At 46.7% G+C, this 22,650-nt stretch overlaps 2 protein-coding genes across 7 annotated transcripts in view; one reads left to right on the top strand and one right to left on the bottom strand.

Annotated features, from left to right (window-relative positions):
• Akt3 (AKT serine/threonine kinase 3) overlaps positions 1 to 3,949 on the top strand; it is a 242,803-nt gene extending 238,854 nt beyond the window's left edge. For 2 of the 4 annotated variants that reach the window (XM_028755298.1, XM_028755301.1), the window contains one exon: positions 2,780 to 3,949. The gene's annotated coding sequence lies outside the window, so the exon portion shown is untranslated. The remainder of the gene's footprint in view (positions 1 to 2,779) is intronic. The other 2 variants (XM_028755300.1, XM_028755299.1) reach the window with 2 other exon arrangements.
• Sdccag8 (serologically defined colon cancer antigen 8) overlaps positions 1 to 22,650 on the bottom strand; it is a 213,391-nt gene that overhangs the window by 4,475 nt on the left and 186,266 nt on the right. Inside the window, exons 17-19 of one of the 3 annotated variants that reach the window (XR_003709717.1) lie at positions 12,357 to 12,483; positions 11,597 to 11,723; positions 3,598 to 3,911 (exon numbers count right to left, since the gene is read on the bottom strand). Coding sequence is in view for 1 of the 3 variants with exons in the window: in XM_028755297.1 (XP_028611130.1) it covers positions 3,882 to 3,911; positions 12,357 to 12,483 (157 nt within the window). In the remaining 2 variants the exon portion in view is untranslated. Of the gene's footprint in view, positions 1 to 3,597; positions 3,912 to 11,596; positions 11,724 to 12,356; positions 12,484 to 22,650 lie in introns of those variants that run through there. The other 2 variants (XR_003709718.1, XM_028755297.1) reach the window with 2 other exon arrangements.

The following is a 22,650-nucleotide window of genomic DNA, read 5'->3' as shown; positions in this document are numbered from 1 at the left end:
AGCAAAATGAACACATCACAAATACTCACACAGTAGGAAGTAAAGAAGAAGAAGCTGGTGTGTTTATTCTTATCAAGGTACATTCATTACTGAATCAAGCCATCAGGGAATACAACAAAACAAAACACCTCTAGCTTTTATTTTTCTGTACATACTCATGTCTCCCAACCCAAACATTTCTCACTGAGAGGGGACATGTATGCAAACCTCATCTTTCTCCTTCATTAATGATGATCTTCAGATTAAACCCTTTGGTGCTAGGAGCTGACACTTTCCAAAGCAGACTATGAAGTCCAAGGATCAAAGCCTCTCTTGCAGCAAGCAAGAGGGCAGCTGCTGCTCCAAGGAGTGATCATGGAAATGTATTCTAGTTACTAACTGACAGCTCCCAAGTGGAAGACTACAGTGTGACATAGTGTTACTGTATTGTCTTTTTGAGTAGGAGTCATGTTCTCATGCAGATGTCTTGGCCTCTAGGCTCAGACTTAGGGAAGCAGAGCCGCTGCTGGCAGTGGCTGGCCGCTGGGACTGCTGGGGTGTAAAGGGCATTGTACTTAAGGCAGCTAAGACAGACTCAGACATAGATTTTGTCCTAATTTTTCATGTTTCTACCTGGGTGAGTTTACCCTTAGTAGGAAGTAGGAAGTTAAACAGATGTACATTCTTACATCTGCAGTCTTCTTCTATCCTACATAGATGTTGAATGTTTCACACTGACAAGAAAGTAGATTAGAAGGTGTGTCCTTTAGTTACCTTGCATCCATTCTGTAAGAAAGAAGTAGGAGAGGAAGAAAAGCAAGCTGAGCCTGGCTGATGTTGAGAGCATTTATTCCCTCAGAGGGAGCAGACAATGTACACTAAGCACACAGCTTCTTTCGTTTTTTGTCTCTCCTTCCAAGTCTTAAGGTAATTTCATGACCTTGGCCAAGGATACTTTGTGAAGATTAATGAGGGGGCATTGACAGTGTCTCAGGCTGGCCACTCCTCGCACCTGGCCCTTGGTCCCCAGCCATTCAAGGGGTTACTCACCCCATCCCTGACTCCCTGAGTGTCACAGCAGGTGTGTTCTTGGGTTTGATTTCAAGAATTCTTTCCTTGCACCCTCCACCAGATGTCAGTGAAAAGGCAGAAGCAAAACAGGATGTGGAGAGGCGATTCTAAAATCCTAGGTTGCCTAGGCCTACAGCTTAGGGTTCCAGCAGTTGAAATGGCCTGAAACCTGGCATCACGTCCAGATGCAGCTCCTACCAACTCCACCTTGACCTCTTGTCACCATGCAGGGCTGTCTGGGAGGGAACTGGCCACTTCTGCTCAGACTGCGGCCAGCATCCTCACAGCTTTGCTCTCTACACTAATGACCTAGATTATTCCAGTATTGTTTCCATTTCCCACCTGACTTCCAGCTTCCCAGAGCTGACTTCTTGCAGGGCCACATGCTTCTCTTTCCCTCAGTACCTGCAGGGCCTCCAGCACACCTCCGTGTGCACACTTTGCTGCTACCGTCTGCACTGTCTACATCACAGCTCCCTTAGCTTGCTCCTGGTAGTGCATTACAGGCAAGCATGAAATGTAAAGTATTTATTTAAATAAAAAGGAAACCTCTGAACTGGTCATCGAGTCCCCTCCCTGTAGATTCGTAGTCTGTGACATATTTTGACTTTCTAGTTCTTGTACTAGATCAATACAAGATCTGGTCATCTGGTTAAGGGTTTGAAGCAGACACAGCTATGAACCCGGATGCTGTCATCACTGTCACGGCTGGCCACACTACAGAAGTTTGTGTCCTTAAGTTTATGACCCCAGGGTGTGAAATAACTACCAAGAACCTGATTTTGTACAGTGTACACCCTCAGTATCTCACACTCTCTGATAGGGACACACATTACTTCCTTCGTACAGACAGCTTAAATAAAGCCCTATGTCAATCTGCTACTTCTCTGTTTGTTGTTGTTGGATATGGCTCTGTAATATCAGAAGACTTAAATTTCCTTCTTTTCTGGAAAAATGATTATAGCCCCAGCTGTTATTAACCAACCCTGTATGAAGGTGTGACAGGAAATGAGGTAAATTCCTCTTACATAAAACACATACAGGGTGTTTTTACTTGACCAAAATGCCAATAGCATGCTTATACCAACTGATAAAGGGCTAGGAGTAGAGTCACTGGCCACCAGCAGAAGATTCTAAGGCACATCTACTAGGATGCCAGAGAAAGAGTAGGTTGCAGACCCTAAAAGTCTTAAGAAATGGTGTGGGCCCAGAATTCTCAAGGAATGCAGCTTATCACTACGTCTTCCTGATAACCTACTGTTCCGCACACTTCCTGGCAAGTGTATGTTTAACCCTTCATGTCAGTTTGACTTAGACAGGAGTCACTGATGGCTAGAATGTCTGGAGTACATTGTTTTGGATGGGGTGGCTTTCTGATTTTTACCTCATAAGCTACAATTATAGAACTTGGCTTTGCTTTTGTGAGTTCAACAGAGAGAGGAATGACTTTTGGGACCAGTTAGTCAGGCATGCATGTGTATTTCTCACAGCCAAATTTGGGGACATTCTTACATGTGCTGTTCTCAAAATCAGCTGGGGTTGGCAGATCCACGAGGCTGAAATAAAGTGACCTCTACAACTCTTTAAAGGTGCTATTTTTAGAATATTGTATAATTTATTCTTGGTATCCATAAAATAGAATTGAGGACAGTTAAAATATGTGAGAGCTTTATGTCTGACACATTTGATGAAACCAGAAACTTCTGACTCAGAAGTTCTGCTGTTCTAGGCTTGCACCTTTGACCCGCCCCAGAGATGAGGATGGCCCATGCACCATCATGCTGCCACCACCTCCATGGCCTAAGCTGCATGTTTGTGCAGGGCAGGCTGAGCATGTGGACACCAGGCCTCAGCTGAGAGCCCTAGGCTGCTGGGCTGCTGGCAGGGAGAGGTGAGGTCTCACATGCAGGCTTGCCCTTAGTGCTTCATCCCTCCCTCAAACGCCATGAGCATCTCAGCATCCAGCCTTTATTTCTGTCTGTCTGCTTTTGTTTTTTTGTTTTTGTTTGTTTTGTGGTGCTGGGAAAGGAACCCAGGGCCTCACACATGCTGGGCAAGTGCTCTGCCACTGAGCTACACCCCAGACCTTCCAGTGTCCATCTGTATTCCTTTGAAGCATTGAGGGCTTGACTGTATAGTAGAAATACTATTTTAGACTTAAGAATATGATCTGTGTACAGATATTTGATATACTGTTAAGTAAATTTTCTAATTTCACATACATTTGTTTTTAGGCTCCTCTCAAATACTGCTATTGAAGACAAAAATCTGACACCATCGAGCCAAAGATGCCTTTTTGGGGGGAGGGGGAGGGGCTTGCTTTGTGTTGTTCAGAGAATGGGAAGAATGATGCAGAGTGCTTCCGGAGTGCACACAGTTCAATGGGAAATACTGGATGCTGGCTAAAGGTAGACATGGTCAGAGGGAAGAAGCGGTGACCGGCAGGAGGAAAGGTGGTCTTCAGTACACTTTGGCTGACTTCAAACATGTGCCTTTTGGTGTGTTTTGTCATTGCTACAAAATGAAAAGGAAACAGAACAACTCAAGTCTTTAGAAAGGTCATTTTATTAATCCCTGTGCATTTAGAGACAACGTAAATCAGTGACTTGAAGCTGTTCTGAGCACACACTCCCAACTAGCCCTAGCCAGTTGCTGCTGAAGCACTCCCTGTCTGTAGCACAGGGACAGACCATGGCATGAGGACCAGCCCCCTGCAGTCCCCGGTGGTGTCTCCCTGGGGAGGTTTCAGTGCACTGTGGCACATTAAGTACAAATCAGATGAATGTAAATATCTCTTTGTAAATCATTTATTTCACTCTGTTTCATCCAGGTCAGCAATCAGATTGTGGCATGCTGGGTAACTGGAAAAAAATGATAATAAAAAGTAAGTTTAAATAGATCATGGGTATTTGTTTTCTCATTTGCTGGTCTGGTCAGCTGTTATCACTGATGCTTTGGAGAAAACGTTTCTGTTGCTAAAAATGTGAAAATTGTGTGTAGCTAACTGTATTGAAAATTTGTGCCTTACTCCCTGCTACCAGAGACCAAAGAAAGCCCTTTCTGTATATCAGTATCAAGCCATATACTTCCTTCTAATACTTTCCTTCTGAAAGCATCCTGTGCTCCAGGCCTGTGTATACATCTACCTATGGACAGTTGACATTATGATAGTGTGCTGAATTATGTGTTAAGAAACGATCTGACATTAGGTGGGGAAAAGTAGGGAAAATTAGGATGGGACAGAGTAACTCAAAACGTCTGTTACCTGCAGCTTCTTGTAACATGTAGATGTGTTTTTACAGTTTCACAAAGATGCTCCACCCACATGCTAGAAGGTAGGATCCATAATATTGAGATCTCTCATATCTAAAGATTTTGCACTTGTTGGTGGGGAGAACCAGGAGTTAGGAAAGTGCTGAACACCATTCCCTGGTGACTTGACATTGCACACAAGTCCACTAGGTATATCGGAATGTCTCCCTAATTATGCAGTGCCTTCAGTGCAAAATGACCAGCCACAGTACTGTGACAGTCTGAGGAGAGTGGCCTGTGGTAGCCTCAGAACTGCAGTTTCCACTGAGCCAGGATGATAGAGCACAGGCCAGGGCCCACCCAGCCTTGTGACTAGAGCTAGCATCCAAGGGAGAATTCTGCTGCCTGGTAGAATCCATGATTCCCTGATAGGGATTTCTAAGTTGGTAGAATAAGACAAGTTTGAAATGCTTTTTCTTTCTTTTTTTTCCATTTTTATTTCTTTTTAAAATTCTTTCCCTTTGGAAAAGGTCATGTGTGCATTTCAGGTAGATGTTACCATGTGCGAGTAGCATGGTAGTGAATTTTAATGAACTGTTACATGAGCAGAGGGGTTTCTCACAAGGAATGGAGGTGGGAATGTGGCAAAAAGCAAAGCAGGACAGCGTGAGAGTAGCAATGAGGAGCTTTTCAGAGCCCAAGAGGACTCTGTTCTCAGACTCATCCAGAGGAGGTCTGGGACATCTGTCAGTCACCAAAGCCTGCGACCAATTTAACTAGTAGACAGGTTCCTCATTAACACGGATGCCAGCATTCACTGAGCAAGCAGATATTGGTTCTGAAAGTGACTAGTTGGGATACCCCCTCTCCCTGGTACTCTGAGGATAGCCAGGTAAGATTGCTGCCTGGTATCCTGTATCTCTAGACACAAGGGCTTCTAACCCAAGAAAGTAAATGCCTGAACATGCATCAGCACAAACCATGACAAGCATATTTCAAAAGTCAGAGGTGAATGAACTTGGGCAGAAGATTCCCTCCTTCAGTACAGATGAGTGAGGCCCTGTGGCAGAGAATGCAGCTTGGCAGCGGGATTTTTAACCCAGAAATGCATCTCTCAGTGAGTCTTGGGGTACCTATGATCCCAAGGCTGTCCAATAATGTATCACTAGAATCCCTGTTGACACATGCCCTGCCCTTCTGACTGAGGACAACCTCCTGGTTTGACAGGATGTGAGGCAAAACAGGAATACAGGAAGTCATATGCTCATGGAGCAAAAGAGTTGTCCCACTCCAGTCAGTTTCAGGCTTTGGGTAGGCATGCAGTTTACTGCCACTGCATATCCTCTTCAGGTCTTGCACTCGGAGTGTCTCATCCACACTGCCTGCTAGAGTGACATTCTTCAGTGCCGCTTGCCTGATCTTTCCACACAGTTACCCAGAGACACAAAAATGTGAGTTACTATCATCGTCTGACTATCTGCAGTTACGTGTCGGGGTGTTACTGATGTCTATTTCTGTCCTGGACACAACAGCCACTGTGGGCTCAGTTTAGGAGAGAAGGTGGGTGTCTAGGAATGCTCTCAGCTTGAGCTGCTGACAACTCTCTCCCCATTCAGCCCTCACATGTTAGCATGGCCCCTGGCGTGGTCCCTCTGGATCTGTGACTGGTCTGGGAGCAGAGAAGAGATCCCCTTGCTTTTGGGGGCGCGGCCTGATGTAGCTGGCCCTCATGCTTGGCACTTTGTCCTTCGACCACAGCCTTCTCCCCAAACCTTTTGTGCTCAGTTTATTTCTAAAGTTAATTTTAAACTTGGCCTTTTAAGAAGTAAGGTGTATGGGGTGAGCCAGAGTGTTGCACAGTTGGCCATGCTTTAGGGTCCCCAGCCCTTCTGGCTACTGGGTTAGATTCTCGCTCTGTAGTCTGGGCTGCCATTTACCTTGTTTCTTCACCTTTCCACTGAGGTCGGACTTCTGTATGGCCCAGGCTGGTCTCACCTCAGCCTCCTAAAAAATGGCCGCAGGCCACTCTGCCCTTTCCTCTAGTGTCCTACAACCCTCAAGTCAGCATTCTTTCTGGCTCTCTGTGTGTATATTACCCCATGTGGTGAGGTCCCCAAATGCTCTGTTCCTAGACTCCTGGCAGTAGGCATCTACTTTTAAGAGTAGGTATTTTCTCAGTGGTCCTTCCTAGCTTGTTCTGAGGTGACAGAGACCCTCAGATCCTTCCTCTGGCTTGCCTTCCCTTCTGGTGCTATATACCCAGCTACTCCACTTTCCCATACATGACTCCTTTTTTGGGCTATATCATTCCATTTGCCTGAGAGAATATGATATGATTTCTCTCCAGTGGCCCCATGATCCTGTTGTGATATTGACAGTGACTCTACAAAATTAATTCAGTGGCACTAGGACTGGGCTCCAAATGGAACCTAACCTGTTCTTAAGATGCAGACCGTGTGACCTCCAAGTACAGGTCCTACCCTGATTCTCAAGGCCTACTGTGGTACATCCATGAAGAGCTGAGCAGCTGGCATGACAGCATTATCAAGGGCAAGATAGGAGGCAACCCAGAATGGCCAAACCCAGAGAGGGAGAATAAAGAGTGTCCTGTCTGTGTGCTACAGACTGTAGCTGGTTACCTAGTTTAGCAAGTGGTAATACCTACCAAGCTCAGCAATGCCCACCAGACCCTAGAGCAGTCTCCCCAACATAGATCAGAGCTTCTGGTAGGAATACCAAGATTCTGACCACTGTCAGCTATTAAGCAAGGCAGGAAGTCACAAGTCACCATAGACCAGCACTGACTCCTTGCTGGCTACCTGTGCTTTTGAAGACAGCTGTGGTTCCCTTCCATGGATGGTCTGGCTCTGCTTCCTCTACAGAAGCCAGAGCCAGGAAAAGATAGCTAGAAAGGGTAGAGAGGCTGTCCTCAGACAAAGCAGGACTTCATGTGATGGGACTCAGCTCTGTGTAGGCCAGAGGACACAGATGCTCTTGCAGGGAGACCTGCACAGTGTCTTAAAGCATGCAGCTCATCACCAGATCGACTCCAGGGTCAAGGGCCATTATTTTGGCTCCCAAGCACTTTCTTTGCACAGGGGTAGGTATGTTTTATGTGAATCTTATTTAAATGGGAAATAAATGTTAAGAATTCCCAAAGGACAGATAGTGTCACCAACAGCAGAGTGGAGCCTCTGGCTGCCTGGTGTCTGAAAGCGTTAAAAATGAAGACAACATTGACATTTGGGGTTGAAATGTGATGGAGTTGCCGTCTTTTAAAGGCAGAAACCACTTATCTCCCCTGCATGTAATATTCAGTGTTTTGTTCACTTGTCTAATTGGATTAAAATATTTAGCTCCCTTTAAAAACTTGATTGTGAATTTATATTGTAAAATATAATGTCTAACTCAGAAAGCAGAAAGAGTAGCAAATGCATCTGAAGCGATATAAAAGTCAACATTTTTCACCCCTATTCCTATTCTGGAAGTACACATTCTTGGACAAAGGAAGCTCTTAGAACAGGCCTCTCAGATGAAGTCTAGTGTGCTCTTCAGTATTAGTGACTGACAAGGCGCCTAGATGAACAGCTAAGCTAACTGTGTGCTGTTTCAGCTGCTTGGGGATGCTTGGGGAAGTCTCTGTGACGTCCCCGTGATTATGTTAGAAATGCAGCCCCGGGTCTTATGTCATTCTCCAAAAACACCCAGCAGCAGGGAGTTAATGACATCGTAGCTGCATATGTTCAAGTTGATTTAAAAAAAATATGCAAGTCACTTTGGTTGACAGTGTCTTGTACACAGTTTTGAAAGAATCAGGGCAAACTTTAACAGAGTCAGTTTTTATTTGAAAAATATTTTCTGGGAATGTATCAGTGTTTATTTTTGAGACTGACAATTCGGATGAAAATCAGGATAAAAACAAAAAAACAACAATTTGGTTGAAATCAAATTGTTTGTTTTCATCTATTTAGAATTCTTTCCAAAAAATCCTGGTTCAGGAGGAGGCTTTGTAAATTATTTTATTTGGTGTATTTTCTGTTCCATTCATAAGACACCATCTGTCTTGCAGGTAGTTAACTGTATATGGGCCCTGAAGTCAGCTAGGCAAAGCCCCTGGGCTCTAGGAAGGACAAGTCAAGAGTGACCACCTCTAGGTCCCCACTTTGTCTCTCTGCTCCCACCAGCGTGTGGGTCTGGGCCACCCTCACTCGAGCTGCCCATCGCCAGCCTCAGTCCTGTGTCTGCTTCTCCTCACAAGCAGGCCTATCCTCCCTCCCTGGGATTTGCCTCTCATGCTTGTTTTCAACTTTATTCAATGAGTCCTTTGATGTAATGAGATAATGTCGATGATCTTGAATATAATCACATATGGCTGCTGGATCCGTGCACAACTTTAAATCAAATTAGAAAGTGCATTTGCTGCCAAGAATGCTTAAAAGTCATAGGGCCAACTGATTAACCACTGACACGGCAGCTTCCGACTCTGTTTTCTAAACTGTGAGTGATTCATAAGAAGGGACTCAAAGGGAATCCCTCCCCAGACTGAATGCCGAGGACTGAACAGGCAGGCTGCTCAGGGTGACAGCTATTGCTGGATGCCAGGCAGCTGAAACCAGAGTCATTACCCAGTAAGTAACTCAAACTCATCTTGATGGAAGAAACAGCTCTTCCAGTGGACAGAGCATTTCTGTTCTCCCCAAGAACAGAATCCAGTTTCTTCACCAGCTGGCTCCACCCTTCCTGGCCAGATGTTAGTGTTTGGGTTTAGGCTTCTGAGCCCAACCCTGATCCAAGCCTTACTGAGTGTCTCTGGGACCCACAGTCTTTGCCCACAAGCCACCTCCACATGACCACTATGGCATCTCTGGTCTCCCTACTCAGGCAAGTCAGGCAAGGATAGAGAATCTGGTCCAGCCCTCACATCAGAGCCAGGCTGAGAGAACCCAGGGGCTACTGTCAGGGTAAGACACGCCAGTATGGTCATATCTACACAGGGCCTTCTAAAGGCCCTTTTCTAAAAGCTCCTCCCAGTGTGAGTCAAGAAGTTAGAAAAGCCACCATTTTTAGTCAATCCTGAGGTAGGAGCATACTATAAACCAGCTAGAGGATCACCTTGCACCCTGGACAGTGACATTCCTACCGCATGGCAGCTATGTAAGCTATCCAGCCATTAGTGGCATTGGTACATAGTCACTCATAACCAGGACAGGTTTCCTTCATGGGCAAGAGGCTGTGTGTGACTCAAATCTAAACAGAAGCCATTTAGAATAATCAAGGCTTAGAAACAAGGCATTTCCTGTTGGAGTCCACCATTCTTTCTCTGAACAGGCCAGAGCTTAGAAAATAGAGCCAATCTGAAGGACGTGACTGAGCTCCCAAGCAGCTGTCTGGGTCAGAAAATACCCACTGTCTTTTGGGTTCTGAGCAGACAGAGATTTTTTCAGAGTTTGACATGCAGAATTAAGCTATTCTGCTTAATTCGTCCAGGCTGAGAAAATGCAAGCCTTCAGGCACACCATTGCCACACTGAACACAAAGGCGGCTGCAAGCCCCAGATGCCCACAAGTCCCGCTGGAGACAGGTCGAGGCACCGCTGCTCCCTCTGCAGCCCTAAGGAGCCACTTCCCCAACCGGATACACTCAGTCAAACTTTGACTTGGTTACTTCAAAGATTCCTTTTTTAAAAATCAGTTTACAATTCATGTTTATTTTGGGCAAAAAATAAATCACATTAGTCCAAGGCTACCAAGTGTCAGTACATGGAGACCAATGCAACACTTGTGCCCAAGAGTGGACTCTGGGTAGAGACAGAGCAAAGGCCAAAAGTGGACTCTGGGTAGAGACAGAACAAAGACCAAGAGTGGACTCTGGGTAGAGACAGAGCAAAGACCAAGAGTGGACTCTGGGTAGAGACAGAGCAAAGGCCAAAAGTGGACTCTGGGTAGAGACAGAACAAAGGCCAAGAGTGGACTCTGGGTAGAGACAGAACAAAGGCCAAGAGTGGACTCTGGGTAGAGACAGAATAAAGAGCTTGTAAAACTGATTCTCCCAGAATTTGCAACAGGGAGCCATTACCTCTGCCAAATTTCTTTTGTCTTGGTCATCTTAAAATAACACCCAGGATAGAATTTCAATATAAAAAGCCCCATCAGAACTGCTCCAGACAGGCCATTATCAGACAGCAAGGTATAGACAAGTCATTTGTATTGCCACTGGAAGAGGAAGACTTTTTCCTGGAATATTTTCTTTTAAATGCAGTGAATTTAAAAATTTCAGGCTTTTAAAACTCAGGAAAAGGCTTCTAAAAATATCTCTGTTCCATGTTAAGATCTGTGTGTGCCATGAAGAAGGCTGTTGATTAGTCCAGAGGCAAAGCTCATCATTTCGTAGACCCCAGTCCTTCACCACGTGTCAGAATAGCCCATTCACCTAAGGTGGGTCTGGTGACTTTGGACTTTGATGTACCAGATCTGCCTTGGACCTGCCCACAGACCTGAGTTATGACCAAAATCAAGTGGTTCCACATCTAGAAGATGGACTCAGCACTGATCACAGTCAAGATGGTCCTGTCACTGCTAGCTCTATGGGAACCCCTCAGGAAGAGGAGAAGGTGACCTCAAGTATGGGGTACTTCAGGCTGCTCAGTCCCTAAGATCCCATTGAGCACACCACTACCATACCATGCCCAGTTCTCTTAATTCTCATGCTACAGATGAAGACAGAAGCTCAGGAGAGCCATGGACGACTTGGCCAAGGTTATCAAATGGAGTTATTTCTGGCTACAGCTCCAAACTAAGAGGTTCTTTCTGTCTTTACAAATGACCCCAACAGTGTGTTACTGGAGGCTCCTGGGTCCTGCTTCCAGACATACCTTGGAGTGTCAGCACCGCATTCTGGGTGTTTACACACACTGCAGACTGTGGTCAGCGCACGGTCAGACCCCGCTGGCCCTGACTCTCTAGCCCTCCAGTGCATTCTTCTACCCCAGCGTGAGCCCTCTGCCTAGTGTCCAATTTGGATCTTTCATATCTGTGAACCTGAAGCAATTTACACAAGGACTGAACAGGCTGAGTTTCGAGGCAGGTCAAGATTGTCAGCTCAAGGTCTTTTTGAATGGAGAATGAGAAATGGTCTTTCTTCCTTTCCCTTCCAGATGCTTTCCCACTAACCACTGTAAGCACACGCACACAGCCTTATCTTCACAAATTGCTTGATGGGCAGAAACCCCAGAGGCTCTGTGATGTAGGAGAGGCTGTTGAGAAGAACAGTAGTCTGTGCCGCCCGTCCAACTCACCTGGGCTCTTTCCGCCATTATCTAGCCTGAATGGGGACAGCTTGGGCTCTGCAGTCAGACTTAGGTTCCATTTGCTGTGCCCCTATTTGCTAGCTGAATACGCTTGTTTGAGCCTCAGTTTCCCTATCTGCAAAATGGAGACAATAATATCAGCCTTGCAGGCTTGCTTAACTGGACAGAGTGAGTGCATGTTTTAGACAGTGGACTAAGACATCTGATTAGCTCTTATGAGACCTTCCCATCAGGGAGCACCTCTCCTGCTCAAGTGTCCAATCCTCCGGAGGAGTTCAGAGCTGCCTCCTCCACATGCTGGGCCTGTCCACTGCCATTCCTCTTCCCCACCAGTGCTCCTGCATGCTGTGACTACTGCCTTTGGTATGCCTGGGTGACACATGTCTGATGAGAGACAAGCCCTGGCTTATGCTTTTTCATACACCGGTTGGCAGGCCCTCCCTCCCGGCTTACCACCTGACCTATGTGATCTGCAGAGATTTGGGCCTATGACACTGCAGCCTTGAAGGAGAAGAGGAGAAGGTACATGTGTGTTGCCAGGCTGCCCTGGACTGCCCTGTCCTTGAGCTGTAGTGGGCTTTGCGTGCTCCCACATGGTCCACAGCTGCCCTCAGCCTACTGCCCTCAGCCTGCTACCCTCAGCCTGCTGCCCTCAGCCTGGCCCAGAGGTCCCTGTATGCATTCCTGTTCAGCACTGGGCTACTTGGTACTTGGGCTGGACCTGATCCCGTGTGTCTTCCCACCTTACCTGGGCTCGCAGCCGGTCCACTTCCTCTGACAGGTTCTGTCGCTCCAGGAGAAGCTGATTCTGCTTGTTCAGCAACTGTACCAGCTGCTGCGCTGTAGCCTGGCCATGCTTATCCAGCTGCCTGAGTCTGCAGAAAAGGAATTCGAGATGGGTTCTGAGAGCTGGCTACTTGGAGAGCATAGAGGTCAGTGACAGGTGTCAGCTCCATGTTCTATGTGTTGACCTTCCAGTGCTATGACAGAATACTTGGGGAAGAAATGGCTTACTTTGGCTTATGTGTTCATACATTTCTGCCCATGATTAGCTAACTGCATTGAGCTAAGACGAGAGCCTTGGCTGTATGCTCTGGGTCTGTGGCAAGGCAGCTTCCCTTGTTCAGGCATGTGTGGTAAAGGAAGTCCTCACTTCAGGGAGGACAGGATATGGAGAGAGGAAGCCAGTGTCTCAGGACTACATTCAAGATCAAACCCCTAACAGCCCAACTTCCTCCCTCTAGGCTCCTCTTACTGTTCCAGCACCTTCCTGTAGCACTCGGGGCTGGGAACAAAGCCTTCAAACAGGAACCACTAGGGGACAGTGAAGCTGAAAACTTAACTCTGTAGCTGAGGGAAGCACCTGAGAGTGCCGGGTGCATTAGGTTAGCCATAGCTCTGGGGCTATTGGCCAGCACTTGGTAAGCTGTATACCTTCTAGCAAATGACAAGGGAAGCAGCAGCCCCCTCAACATGTTCTTGATGAGAAAACACTCTGGGCAGTTGAGTATAGAAGAAAGACTGGAGCCTCAGACTCACAAAGAGATAAAAACTAAGGGGCCTAAATCCTCCATTGTCCACATGGAAGCGGCTGGGACTGGGCAGATTGCAGTCCTGGATATGGATGGTGAGGCTTCAGAAACACTGAACTAAGGGCTTTCCATTATTAATCCGTCAGTCACAGGCTGTGGCCTGCTGACCAGATGTCTTCAAAGATCCTAAATTTGTCCCTCTGCTGATAGGCCCTCCTCCCCAGACTTGCTAATTCACTCCAGCCATTACCCTCATCTGCCCACAGGCAGCCTGTGCAGTCACTAGCACATGTGCCTATGGAAGGCAGCTTTGGGGTAAATTTAGAGTGTAGTGCCATCCAGCTCTTCTCTGGAAGGAGCAGTGTGTCTCAGCCTCAGGGGTCAGGAGCAGCATTGCAGAGCAACCCCTAGCCACAGGAGAGGGTGTCATGAGCTCCATGGACATTTCAAATGCTCTCACACCTGGTGGTACCTGCATGCAGCTGCAGTGAAACTTAACTCTGTAGCTGAGGGAAGCACCTGAGAGAGTGCCGTGTGCATTAGGTTAGCCATAGCTCTGGGCCACTGGCCAGCCTGAAGTGACCTGGAGCCTCCACACTTCAGGCTCTCCTCAGGTAGTGCTTCTGGTGGGCTCCAGCACAGGCAGCACACACGGTGACTGTAGAGCATGGCATACCCTGCCCCCAGTTTCCTTTCTTTGCATATACCTCTCTCTACTTGGCTGGAGATTTCTTCAGAGTTCAGCACTGCCATCTCTTGCAAAGCAGGTGAGCTCCCTGCTCTCAGTCACACCAAGGTCAGGGTGCATCTCAGCTGGAGCCCACTACTATGCAGGGGGGAGACCTAGAGTGCAGAGCCTGCAGCATGCATGAGTGTCCCCTCCCCAAGCTCCCATGATCCTTACATAAGACTGCAGAGTGGAAGGACTCAAGGGCCCAGGTTAGCTTCCCCCACAGTGGCCCCATAAAACCTGAGCAATGGTTCATTTCCTGTGTCTGTAAACACATCCTTCCTCTGCCCTGGGGCGTGAGGGGGGGACTTCCCTAGGGAAAGATTCCCTAGGGAAAGCCTTAGCCAATGTAGCATTGGGATGCCCGCATGCCTCCACTCTGGCACCTTGTCACAGGACAGGGTATTCTGGGGGATCAGTTTCCCTGCTACAGAGGAGCCAGACCAGCATGAAGCTTGTGTTGACTGCCTCATCTGGGAGTACTGTTGCCTAGGCAATCTGCTGACACTTACATATCTCTCCTTTCTCCGTAGCCCCTGCTCTGATGGAGTCCTGGAGTGACTCCACAGGGCTACTGACAGTTTTTGTTTTTCCCTGAGAAACAATTAACTGTTCTGTGTTCCAGTCAGGCAGGTGAGAAACACCAGGGCTAGTAGTTGAGCCAAGGTGGCTTCCCTCAGATTAAGTCTTATTGAGGTACAGGCTTTTGGCTTCCTGCTGCTGCAAACAAGATCAATCTGTAAGCCTGGTGTGGGAGTGGCAGGTCACAGGAGGCAGGAGAAGCCAAGTGCTGGCTTGGCTTCCTGCTGTAGCACCAAGCTGAGAGGAGTTAAACCCTGATCATTGTCCCCACTGGAAGGAGACCCTCCTCTACCCAAGCCTGTCTCTCTCTCTCTCTGTGGTACAAGCTGCTGTCAAACCCAGCTCAGTGCCCACGCTCCACTGTCAGCTACCCACCATGCACCAGACTTGGCTAATGTTTCAAACCATTGATCACTCTATAAGCTATTCTCAGGTATGTCTTCCCTCCTTTTAAAAAGACATGCCCCTACTGAACTGGGGACGGCCCTAGACTGTTACTCCATAGTCAACAAGAAATACAAACATAAATTCAGTAACTTAAAACACCCAGCTTCACATTTATGGGAAAAGGAAAGACAGAGAAACGGAGAACTGTTGAGGAAATACACTCTATAAAAGTCCTCTGGAGATAGACACACTATGAGTGCCAAGAAAAGAGATAATTTTTTTAATTTAAAAGTTATTTTAGAAACATTGCCGAGCCCAACCTGCACCCAGCCAACAATCCAACTGTTAGTGGATTCTTTATTACTATCAGTCAGAAGCAGTTTCTTGGACTGTTCTATAGACGTATAAGCTATATTTCAAATTTCTTGGTAGTGGTTGTTAGCATTCTGTCTAAACTCCACCCCCACAGTTACCTGGCAACAGCCAGGTAGGCCTGGCCCACTATAAAAGGGGCTGCTTGTTCCCTTCCCCTCTTTCCAGGTGCACATGGCCAGCCTCTACTTCTCTCTGTCTCTCTGTCTCTCTGTCTCTGTCTCTGTCTCTCTCTGTCTCTCTCTCTCTCTCTGCCTCTACTACCCTAAGTCCCCTCCCCATGCCCTGAATAAACTCTATTCTATATTATACTGGTGTGTGGCTGGTCCCTCAGGGGGAAGAGATGCCTCAGCATGGGCCCGCTGAGACATCCCCTTCCCCCATACATCACCACACACCCACAGAACATACTCTCTTTATCTTTTTATAAACACATCAGTGGTCATTATACTAATTTTTTTTTTGATGACTTAAATTGACAGCTGTTGGTAGCCACCATCTGCTGAGTCCCTGGGTTTATAACTCCATACTGATCATGCAATTATAATCCTCTGAAGTAACTTAGAGTCCTATTTTACAGATGGAAAAACTGAACATGATGGGTTAATTAACTTAACCCATAAGTCCTACCCATCCATGGCAGATCCTGGAGTCAAATCAAGCCAGCCAAGCTTTAGTGAACACTTCCGAAGAGTCCAGCACTGTGTTACTCAGCTCTGTCCGGCTGTGGCAAATAACCGAGATGACAACTGGAAAGGAGGAATGCCTGGTTTTAGCTTGTGGCTTCTCAGGTTTTGGATCAAGGTTGCCCTGCTTTGAGGCAGAGCATCGTGGCATGCTTGTGGCAGTAGAAGCCGCTCACTCCATAGCAGCCAGGAAGCAGAGATGTGTGCTGGTTTGAACAGGTTTGGCCTCCACAGACTCATGTGTTTGAATACTTGGCCATAGGGAGTGGCACTATTAGGAGGTGTGGCCTTGTTAGAGGAAGTATGACACTGTAGAGGTGGGGCTTTGAGGTCTTAAATGCTCAAGTTATGCCCAGTATCAAATACATCCAGTCTCCTTCAGCTGCCTTCAGATAAAGATACAGAACTTTCAGCTCCTCAGGCACCATATCTGTCTACAGGCTGCCATACTTCCCACCATGATGATAATTAACTAAATCTCTGAAACTGTAAGCCAGCCCCAATTAAATATTTTCCTTTAGAAGAGTTGCCTTGGTCATGTTATCCCTTCATGGCAATGAAACCCTAACTAAAGGAGAAGTTATTGGTACTGGGATATTGCTGTGATAGGTCTGACAGGGCTTTTGTTTAAAGGAATGTGGATTTTGGGTTAGCACAGCAGTGGAATGCATTTAGGAGGCTTAATGGGCCATACTAGTCAAAGCATGGAAGACAGTGGTGTGGAGGAGACCTGGCTGAAGATGTTTCAGAGAAGAGAATTTTACTGTGTTGTCTAGAGATCATTCTTGTGGTATTTTGGTGAAGAATATGGCTGCTTTTTGCCCTTATTTGAAGAGTCTGCCTGAGGCTAAATTCAAGAGATTTAGATTAATTGAATTGACAAAGGAAATCTCCAAATAGCCTAGCATAGATCCTGTCCTGTGGTTCATTCACTCTTATGAAGAACATTTTGATGAAATGTAGCAAGCTTAGAAAGAAAAAATACAAAATGTATAGTTCAAGGAAGGGTAAAAAGGGGCACCAGAAAGTAGAATGGAGCTAAATCCTGTGTTCAGGGAGATAAACAGATTAAAGATATTAAATGGAATTAGGGAGAGGTAACCTCGGGGCAAGATCCTACCCAGCTAAGTTTCCATCTTGTGAAAAGAAAAACAGCTTAGGTCCAGGTATGGTTGTGCAGTCCTTTAATCTCAGCACACAGAGACATGCAGATCTCTGAGTTCAAGGCCAGCCTGGTCTGCAGAGCAAATTCAGGACAGCCAAGCTTAGGCAGTGAAGGAAAACATAAAAAATAGAAAGCTGGTGAAGATGTAATTGAATAAGGGGACCATGTTTTAGCCCAGCAAGCAGCCAACTTGGCAGCTTTGACCACATGGTTCTGGCTTTAGAATCAAAGATGCATTTCCCTCTGCAAGTAAGGAAAGCTGCTGAAGCCAGGTATGTGGCCAGGGCATCCCTGGATGGAGGCCTAGGAGTCTGTTGCATGAAAGTGTGAAGGTAAAGCCTAGATTGCCTTTGAGTCCCCAAGATGTTAAAGGTGCCAGAGCCGTGGGATACCTGCCAAGCAAAGCTGCTAAGAGGAAGTAGAAACAGCTCAAGAGAGAGGTGTGTGTTGCAGTCAACAAAGGTGAAAAGGGTGGAGAGCTGAAGACCTACTAGACATCAGACGTGGAGATGCAGAGTTTAGAGTCTGTCCAGGTGAGTTTTGGTCTTGCTTTGGTTCAGTATTTCCTTACTATGCTTCTTTCCCTACATTTTGGAATGATAATGTATATCCTGTGCCATTATACTGAAAGTATGTGATCTGTTTTTTATATTATTTTGATTTTACAGGGAATTACAGTTAAGAGGTTATATGAATCTTAGAAGAGACTTTGAACTGTGGATTCTTAAACACTGTTGAGACTGTTGGGGCTATGGGAACTTTTGAAGTTGGAGTAAATGCATTTTGCACTATTTTATGTCTATAAACCTATGGGAGACAGGGAGTGGAATGTGGAGATTTGAATAGTTATGGTCCCCACAGATTCATGTGTTTGAATGCTTGGCTCTAGGGAGTGGTACTATTAGGAAGTGTGTCACTGTGGAGGTAGGGTTTTAAGGTCTTAAATGCTCAAGCTGTGCCCAGTGTGAAAAACATCCAGTCTCCTGCTGCTGCCTTCAGATCAAGATGTAGAACTCTCAGTTCCTCCAGCACCATGTCTCCCTGCTGTGATGATAATGGACTAAATCTCTGAAACTATAAGTCAGGCCAATTAGATGTTTCCCTATATAAGGGTTGTCTTGGTCATGATGTCTCTTCACAGCAATGAAACCCAAACTAAGACAGAGGACCAGGGCCCCATTTCCCCCTTGTGCTCCTGACTTTCTTCCAATAAGCCCCACCACTTAAAGTCTCCACTACTGCTCAGTCATGCCACAGGCTAGACCAAGCTGGAGCAAGGACTAAGGTAATCCTGCCCTCAGAGGTGCTCTGTTGCCTGTGAGAAGATGCGTTATGCTGGATCAGAGCACAAATCAAACAGTTGCAAAGGCATAAAGCGTAATAGTCAGAATAGCAAACTGCTGGTCTGGAAAGGCACATGCCACGCCCATTACTCTCCCAGCCCTCACTGCCCAGGCCAATGTGTCAGTGCTGTGCAAAACTGCAACCCTAGTACTCTCTTAATCATTCCACTGAGTGGGAGCTATAATCCCACTTTCAGGATGAGAATACTGAGGCATGGGCTCAAAGTCGATGGGCTGGCAGGTTGTGATATTCTAACCTTTCTCGGTTCTCACTAGGGTACTTGTGCAGGCTCGCTCCTGCCTGCTGCTCTTCCCATGGGGCAGGGTTGCTTTCCAGTGTCTCATCTCATTCTGTCATTCTGACACATAGAGGCTCAGGGTTTTGGCCCTTTCCTCCACAAGCTGTTTAGTGGTGGTGAGAACAAGGTGGGTCATTGTCTGAGGTCTGTAGAGATGTGTGTAGAGGGCAGCCCCTTCCAGCAAGGCATTCTGACAGGCTTCACGGGACACCCAGGCTGCACATTGTCAGGAGAGCCACTAGCTCTCAGAGCAAAGACCTTAGTTCAGTATGTCTTCTCTAGGCCCATGTCTCGCTCTAGCAATGTGTGGACACCGGCCTTCTACTGCGTTCTAGGGACCTTGTGGCTTCTGGGGAACTGTGGCTGACTCCTGTCCTTGTCCTGTGAAGCACCTTCTGTCCTCACAGTGAATGGCTGGTCCATGAGAAAGGACACTTCTTTTCACCAGGCAGGTGCTGATGTGCCATCTAGGGCACAGGAGGACCTTTGGACTGGCATGTGTAGGACTATGACTTCTGGACAGCACCTGCCTAGGCTGTGTCACTGGAGTCAGCTCAGGCTTTCTTCCAAGGCATCTCTAGGAATTCCAGGTGTGTAAGGGATAACAATTTCCATGACAACAGAGAATGGAGATGAAGATCATAGGAAACCCATGCGTGCTGGGCCGAGCACCTCTCTATTGAACTAACAGCTATGGTCTCAGCCACAAGGCAGAGGCATTACCAGAAAGGGCACTTTTTGAAAACTATGTGAGACTTCATGGTAAGACAGAGCAAGTGGTAAAATACAAAACAAGTCTGTAAAGCTGAGTGGGCTGGGATGAGCTTATGCGAAATAGTGGTAGTGCAAGCTGCCAGCTTGGATCCTCCGCTTCAGACATCCTTCTGCAAGGAGTAGTGTGAATATGAGCAGATACATACACTTAAATCTCTATGCTGTATGTGAGATGGGGAAACTATATGTGCTGTGTGAGCTCTGAGGTATAAAAACGAAATGAACACTTGGGTACTCTCTGAGGCCCATCCTACACTGTTCCCCACCAATGCCAATCCTACTCTGCCGTGGGGTCACCACCTATGACCACACACGGTCGGCCAGATGTCTCCCCCAGACAAATTGGAGGTGACTTTGGTGACTTTGGTTTGGTATTGTTTTGTTGTTGAGTTTCTGGTGTAGTGGTAAAATGTCTTTTGTTCAGCAGTGTTCTTAGACTACAGCCTATTTGCTTTGGCGATTCTGACAAGATCTTCCTTTCTTTTCCTAGAAGCACATTCTCAGGATGCTCAGACCCACACTTTCCCTGTGAGAGGAGTCTACTGATAAATTAAGGACGTTTTCCAAACAACATATAGATCTTGAAACTGTAACTATTTTAACGGTAGACTATGCTGTTTCCCCTTGCTCCCTCCCAGTGAGGCTCTGGTACTGACTCTGGTCATGACTCACTGCAGGGCAGTGGCTGTGAGTGGCTTGATCCCTTATGTAACTCAGTCCTCTGCACACTGTGGGTGAGAACAGAGGAGCAAGCGTTAGATGCGAGCTCACAGGATAGAGTAGTGCTAAGAGAGCTGAAGTGGCCACCGCGCCCCACAGTTTCCAAGGCTACTTAGTCTCCTCCCCTCTCCCATGTCCCTGTGACATCTCCACAGACCTGCAAGCCCATGTTCCCCAGGACAGGGCTGGACCTCTCCTGTTTTGATGTAAAGGCTCTCTTCCAAAACACCTCCTGGAACTTCAAGTGTGTGTATGGGACAACAATCACCATGCAATTGTCCCTCTTCATATCAGATGCTTTTATTTCAGCCCCTGGCTCCAGGCGAATAGTCTGAGGTACCTTGGCACCTGCGATTATGGCCTAAGCAACCTATCCAAGTGGCCTCAAAGTCACTCTGTGACACGCTGGACTCCACCCCTCCCCAGCGCTCATCCCTCTGTCCCTCACCCTGTTGTGCACTCCATCATCCCAATATCCTTCTGCCCCCTCTCTACCCATATGAGCTCAGGTGTTCTGTAACACTCCACACCTCTTCCTTCCACACTTGCAATACTCCCCAAAGTTGTGCTGATAACCAGTGTTCCACATCCAAATTTCTCAACAGTACCTGCAGTTCCAGCAGTTGCAGCAAAGATGGAGACAGCTGGATCAGGCATTCAAAGCTAGCCTCAGCCACACAAGAGAGACACCAACCTGGGCTATATAAAACCCTGTTTCAAAACCACACCATACAATCTTTGAACCTCCAAACTCAGAGTCCCCACACTAGCTAGACCGGAAGGATCCTTGATCCTTCTCGATCCATTCACCTCATGTCTGATGGAGACTGTTGCTTCAGCTCTGTGGCCATGTTCCCTTGCATAGTGACAGGGTCCTTCACTGTCTGGTCCCTTTGTAGTCATCCCCTCTCCTCACACAGCAGGTAACCCAACCCTTTCAAAGATAACTGTTTCAGAAAAGTACTGCATACAAATTAAGCATTCTCAGTCACCACTGGAATTTGAAAATCTTACAACAGGTAAACAAACAGGAGACTTGGAAGCAGAGTAACCCTTCAGAATTCACTCATACTGGCTAGTCTACCCCGGGCTGGATTCCTCTCAGTTCAAGCTAGAAACCAAAGTAACACTTCCAACCTGATTCCAAACACACAGCCATTGGGCCTGGTACATGGGCATCCATACCCTGGTGCTGAGGAGGTCCTGGCATAAGAATCACTGGTGTTCACAATTCACTGTAGTGACCACACAGCCAAAGTGACTTATTCTGAGAAAGTGGTGCATGTGGTTTCAGTTGTCAGTCAAAACAATAGACTATTTAAATGACAACTATCCTTTTTTTTTTTTTTTGCTCTTAAAATGTTTGGTGTTAATCATGAGAACTTGGGTAAATCCTGGGGCCACTCTGAAATAAGGAGAGACACCAGAATAGAAGTGAAGAAACTTAAGGACAGATGACAGAGGAGAGAAGTCAAGAGAAGACGATGAATAGTGTGTGGAAACCAGCTTGCAATGCTGCAGAATATGAACAGCATGTAAGACCCGGCTTGCACTGAGTGCAGGCCTACTGAAAGCCATACACACACACACACCCTTCACCTATCCTCAAAAACCTAAGTTGATAAGGAGGGCAACAGAGACCATGGAACCATCAAGCACAAAGCAAGCAGTACTTGGTGGGTAAGCCTGAGCCCAGGGACAGCGAGTTCCCTTCCATCTCTCCATCTTCTCCAGCCACAACGGTGGCACAGGGTTTGCTACATCCCCATCTCCCCACAGCAGCAGCTACACAGTCCTAACACTGCACTGAGTACAAGTTTGAAAATCCAATTACTCTAATTACTGTTCGAGGTAATTAATTTTGGCAACTAACCCATGCTAATTTAAAGTTGTATACTTTGTTCCAATACTTAAAATTTGCCACTGCATTTTACATAATTCCCTCTCATTAATGTGGTCAGACAAATCACATGATGAGGAACTCATGCACAGGGTTAAAATGTTGTCAGTGGCTGTTTTGCAATTTAAACATCCTTGGCCCCAAACTACTCTGGTTCAAAAATGATTTAAATGATTCTGGGGAGAGTTTACACCTTCAATGGAGAGAATTTACATTCCCAGAACTGTTGACCCTCTTTCTTTCTCAGAGAAGTTCTCTATTGGTCTTGCAGCCTACAGAAACAGAACAGGTTGTTTGAGGGCAGTGAGGGTGGCAAAGCCACAATGGAGCTAAGAGGTACCTGAGAAATCACAGTTCAGCCCATCATAAAGAGACTGCTGTCAGACAGTGTGAAGGCGGCTGCCCCACTGAGGCAGCCTGTGGAGGCATTTAGGACAGGTACCTGTGGTGTCTGACTCTGGACTTGAACCTTACAGGGTTTCAAAGTCCTTCCTTCCCCTATCTGTCTATCTGTCTGTCTGTCTGTCTATTGTCTGTCTATCTGTCTATCAT

Source organism: Grammomys surdaster, unplaced genomic scaffold (assembly GCF_004785775.1).
Source record: "Grammomys surdaster isolate TR1022 unplaced genomic scaffold, NIH_TR_1.0 126051, whole genome shotgun sequence".
In the NCBI taxonomy this organism is placed as follows: Eukaryota; Metazoa; Chordata; class Mammalia; order Rodentia; family Muridae; genus Grammomys; species Grammomys surdaster.
The sequence above is the reverse complement of the archived record's forward strand: the minus strand, read 5'-3'. Positions and strand labels throughout refer to the sequence as shown.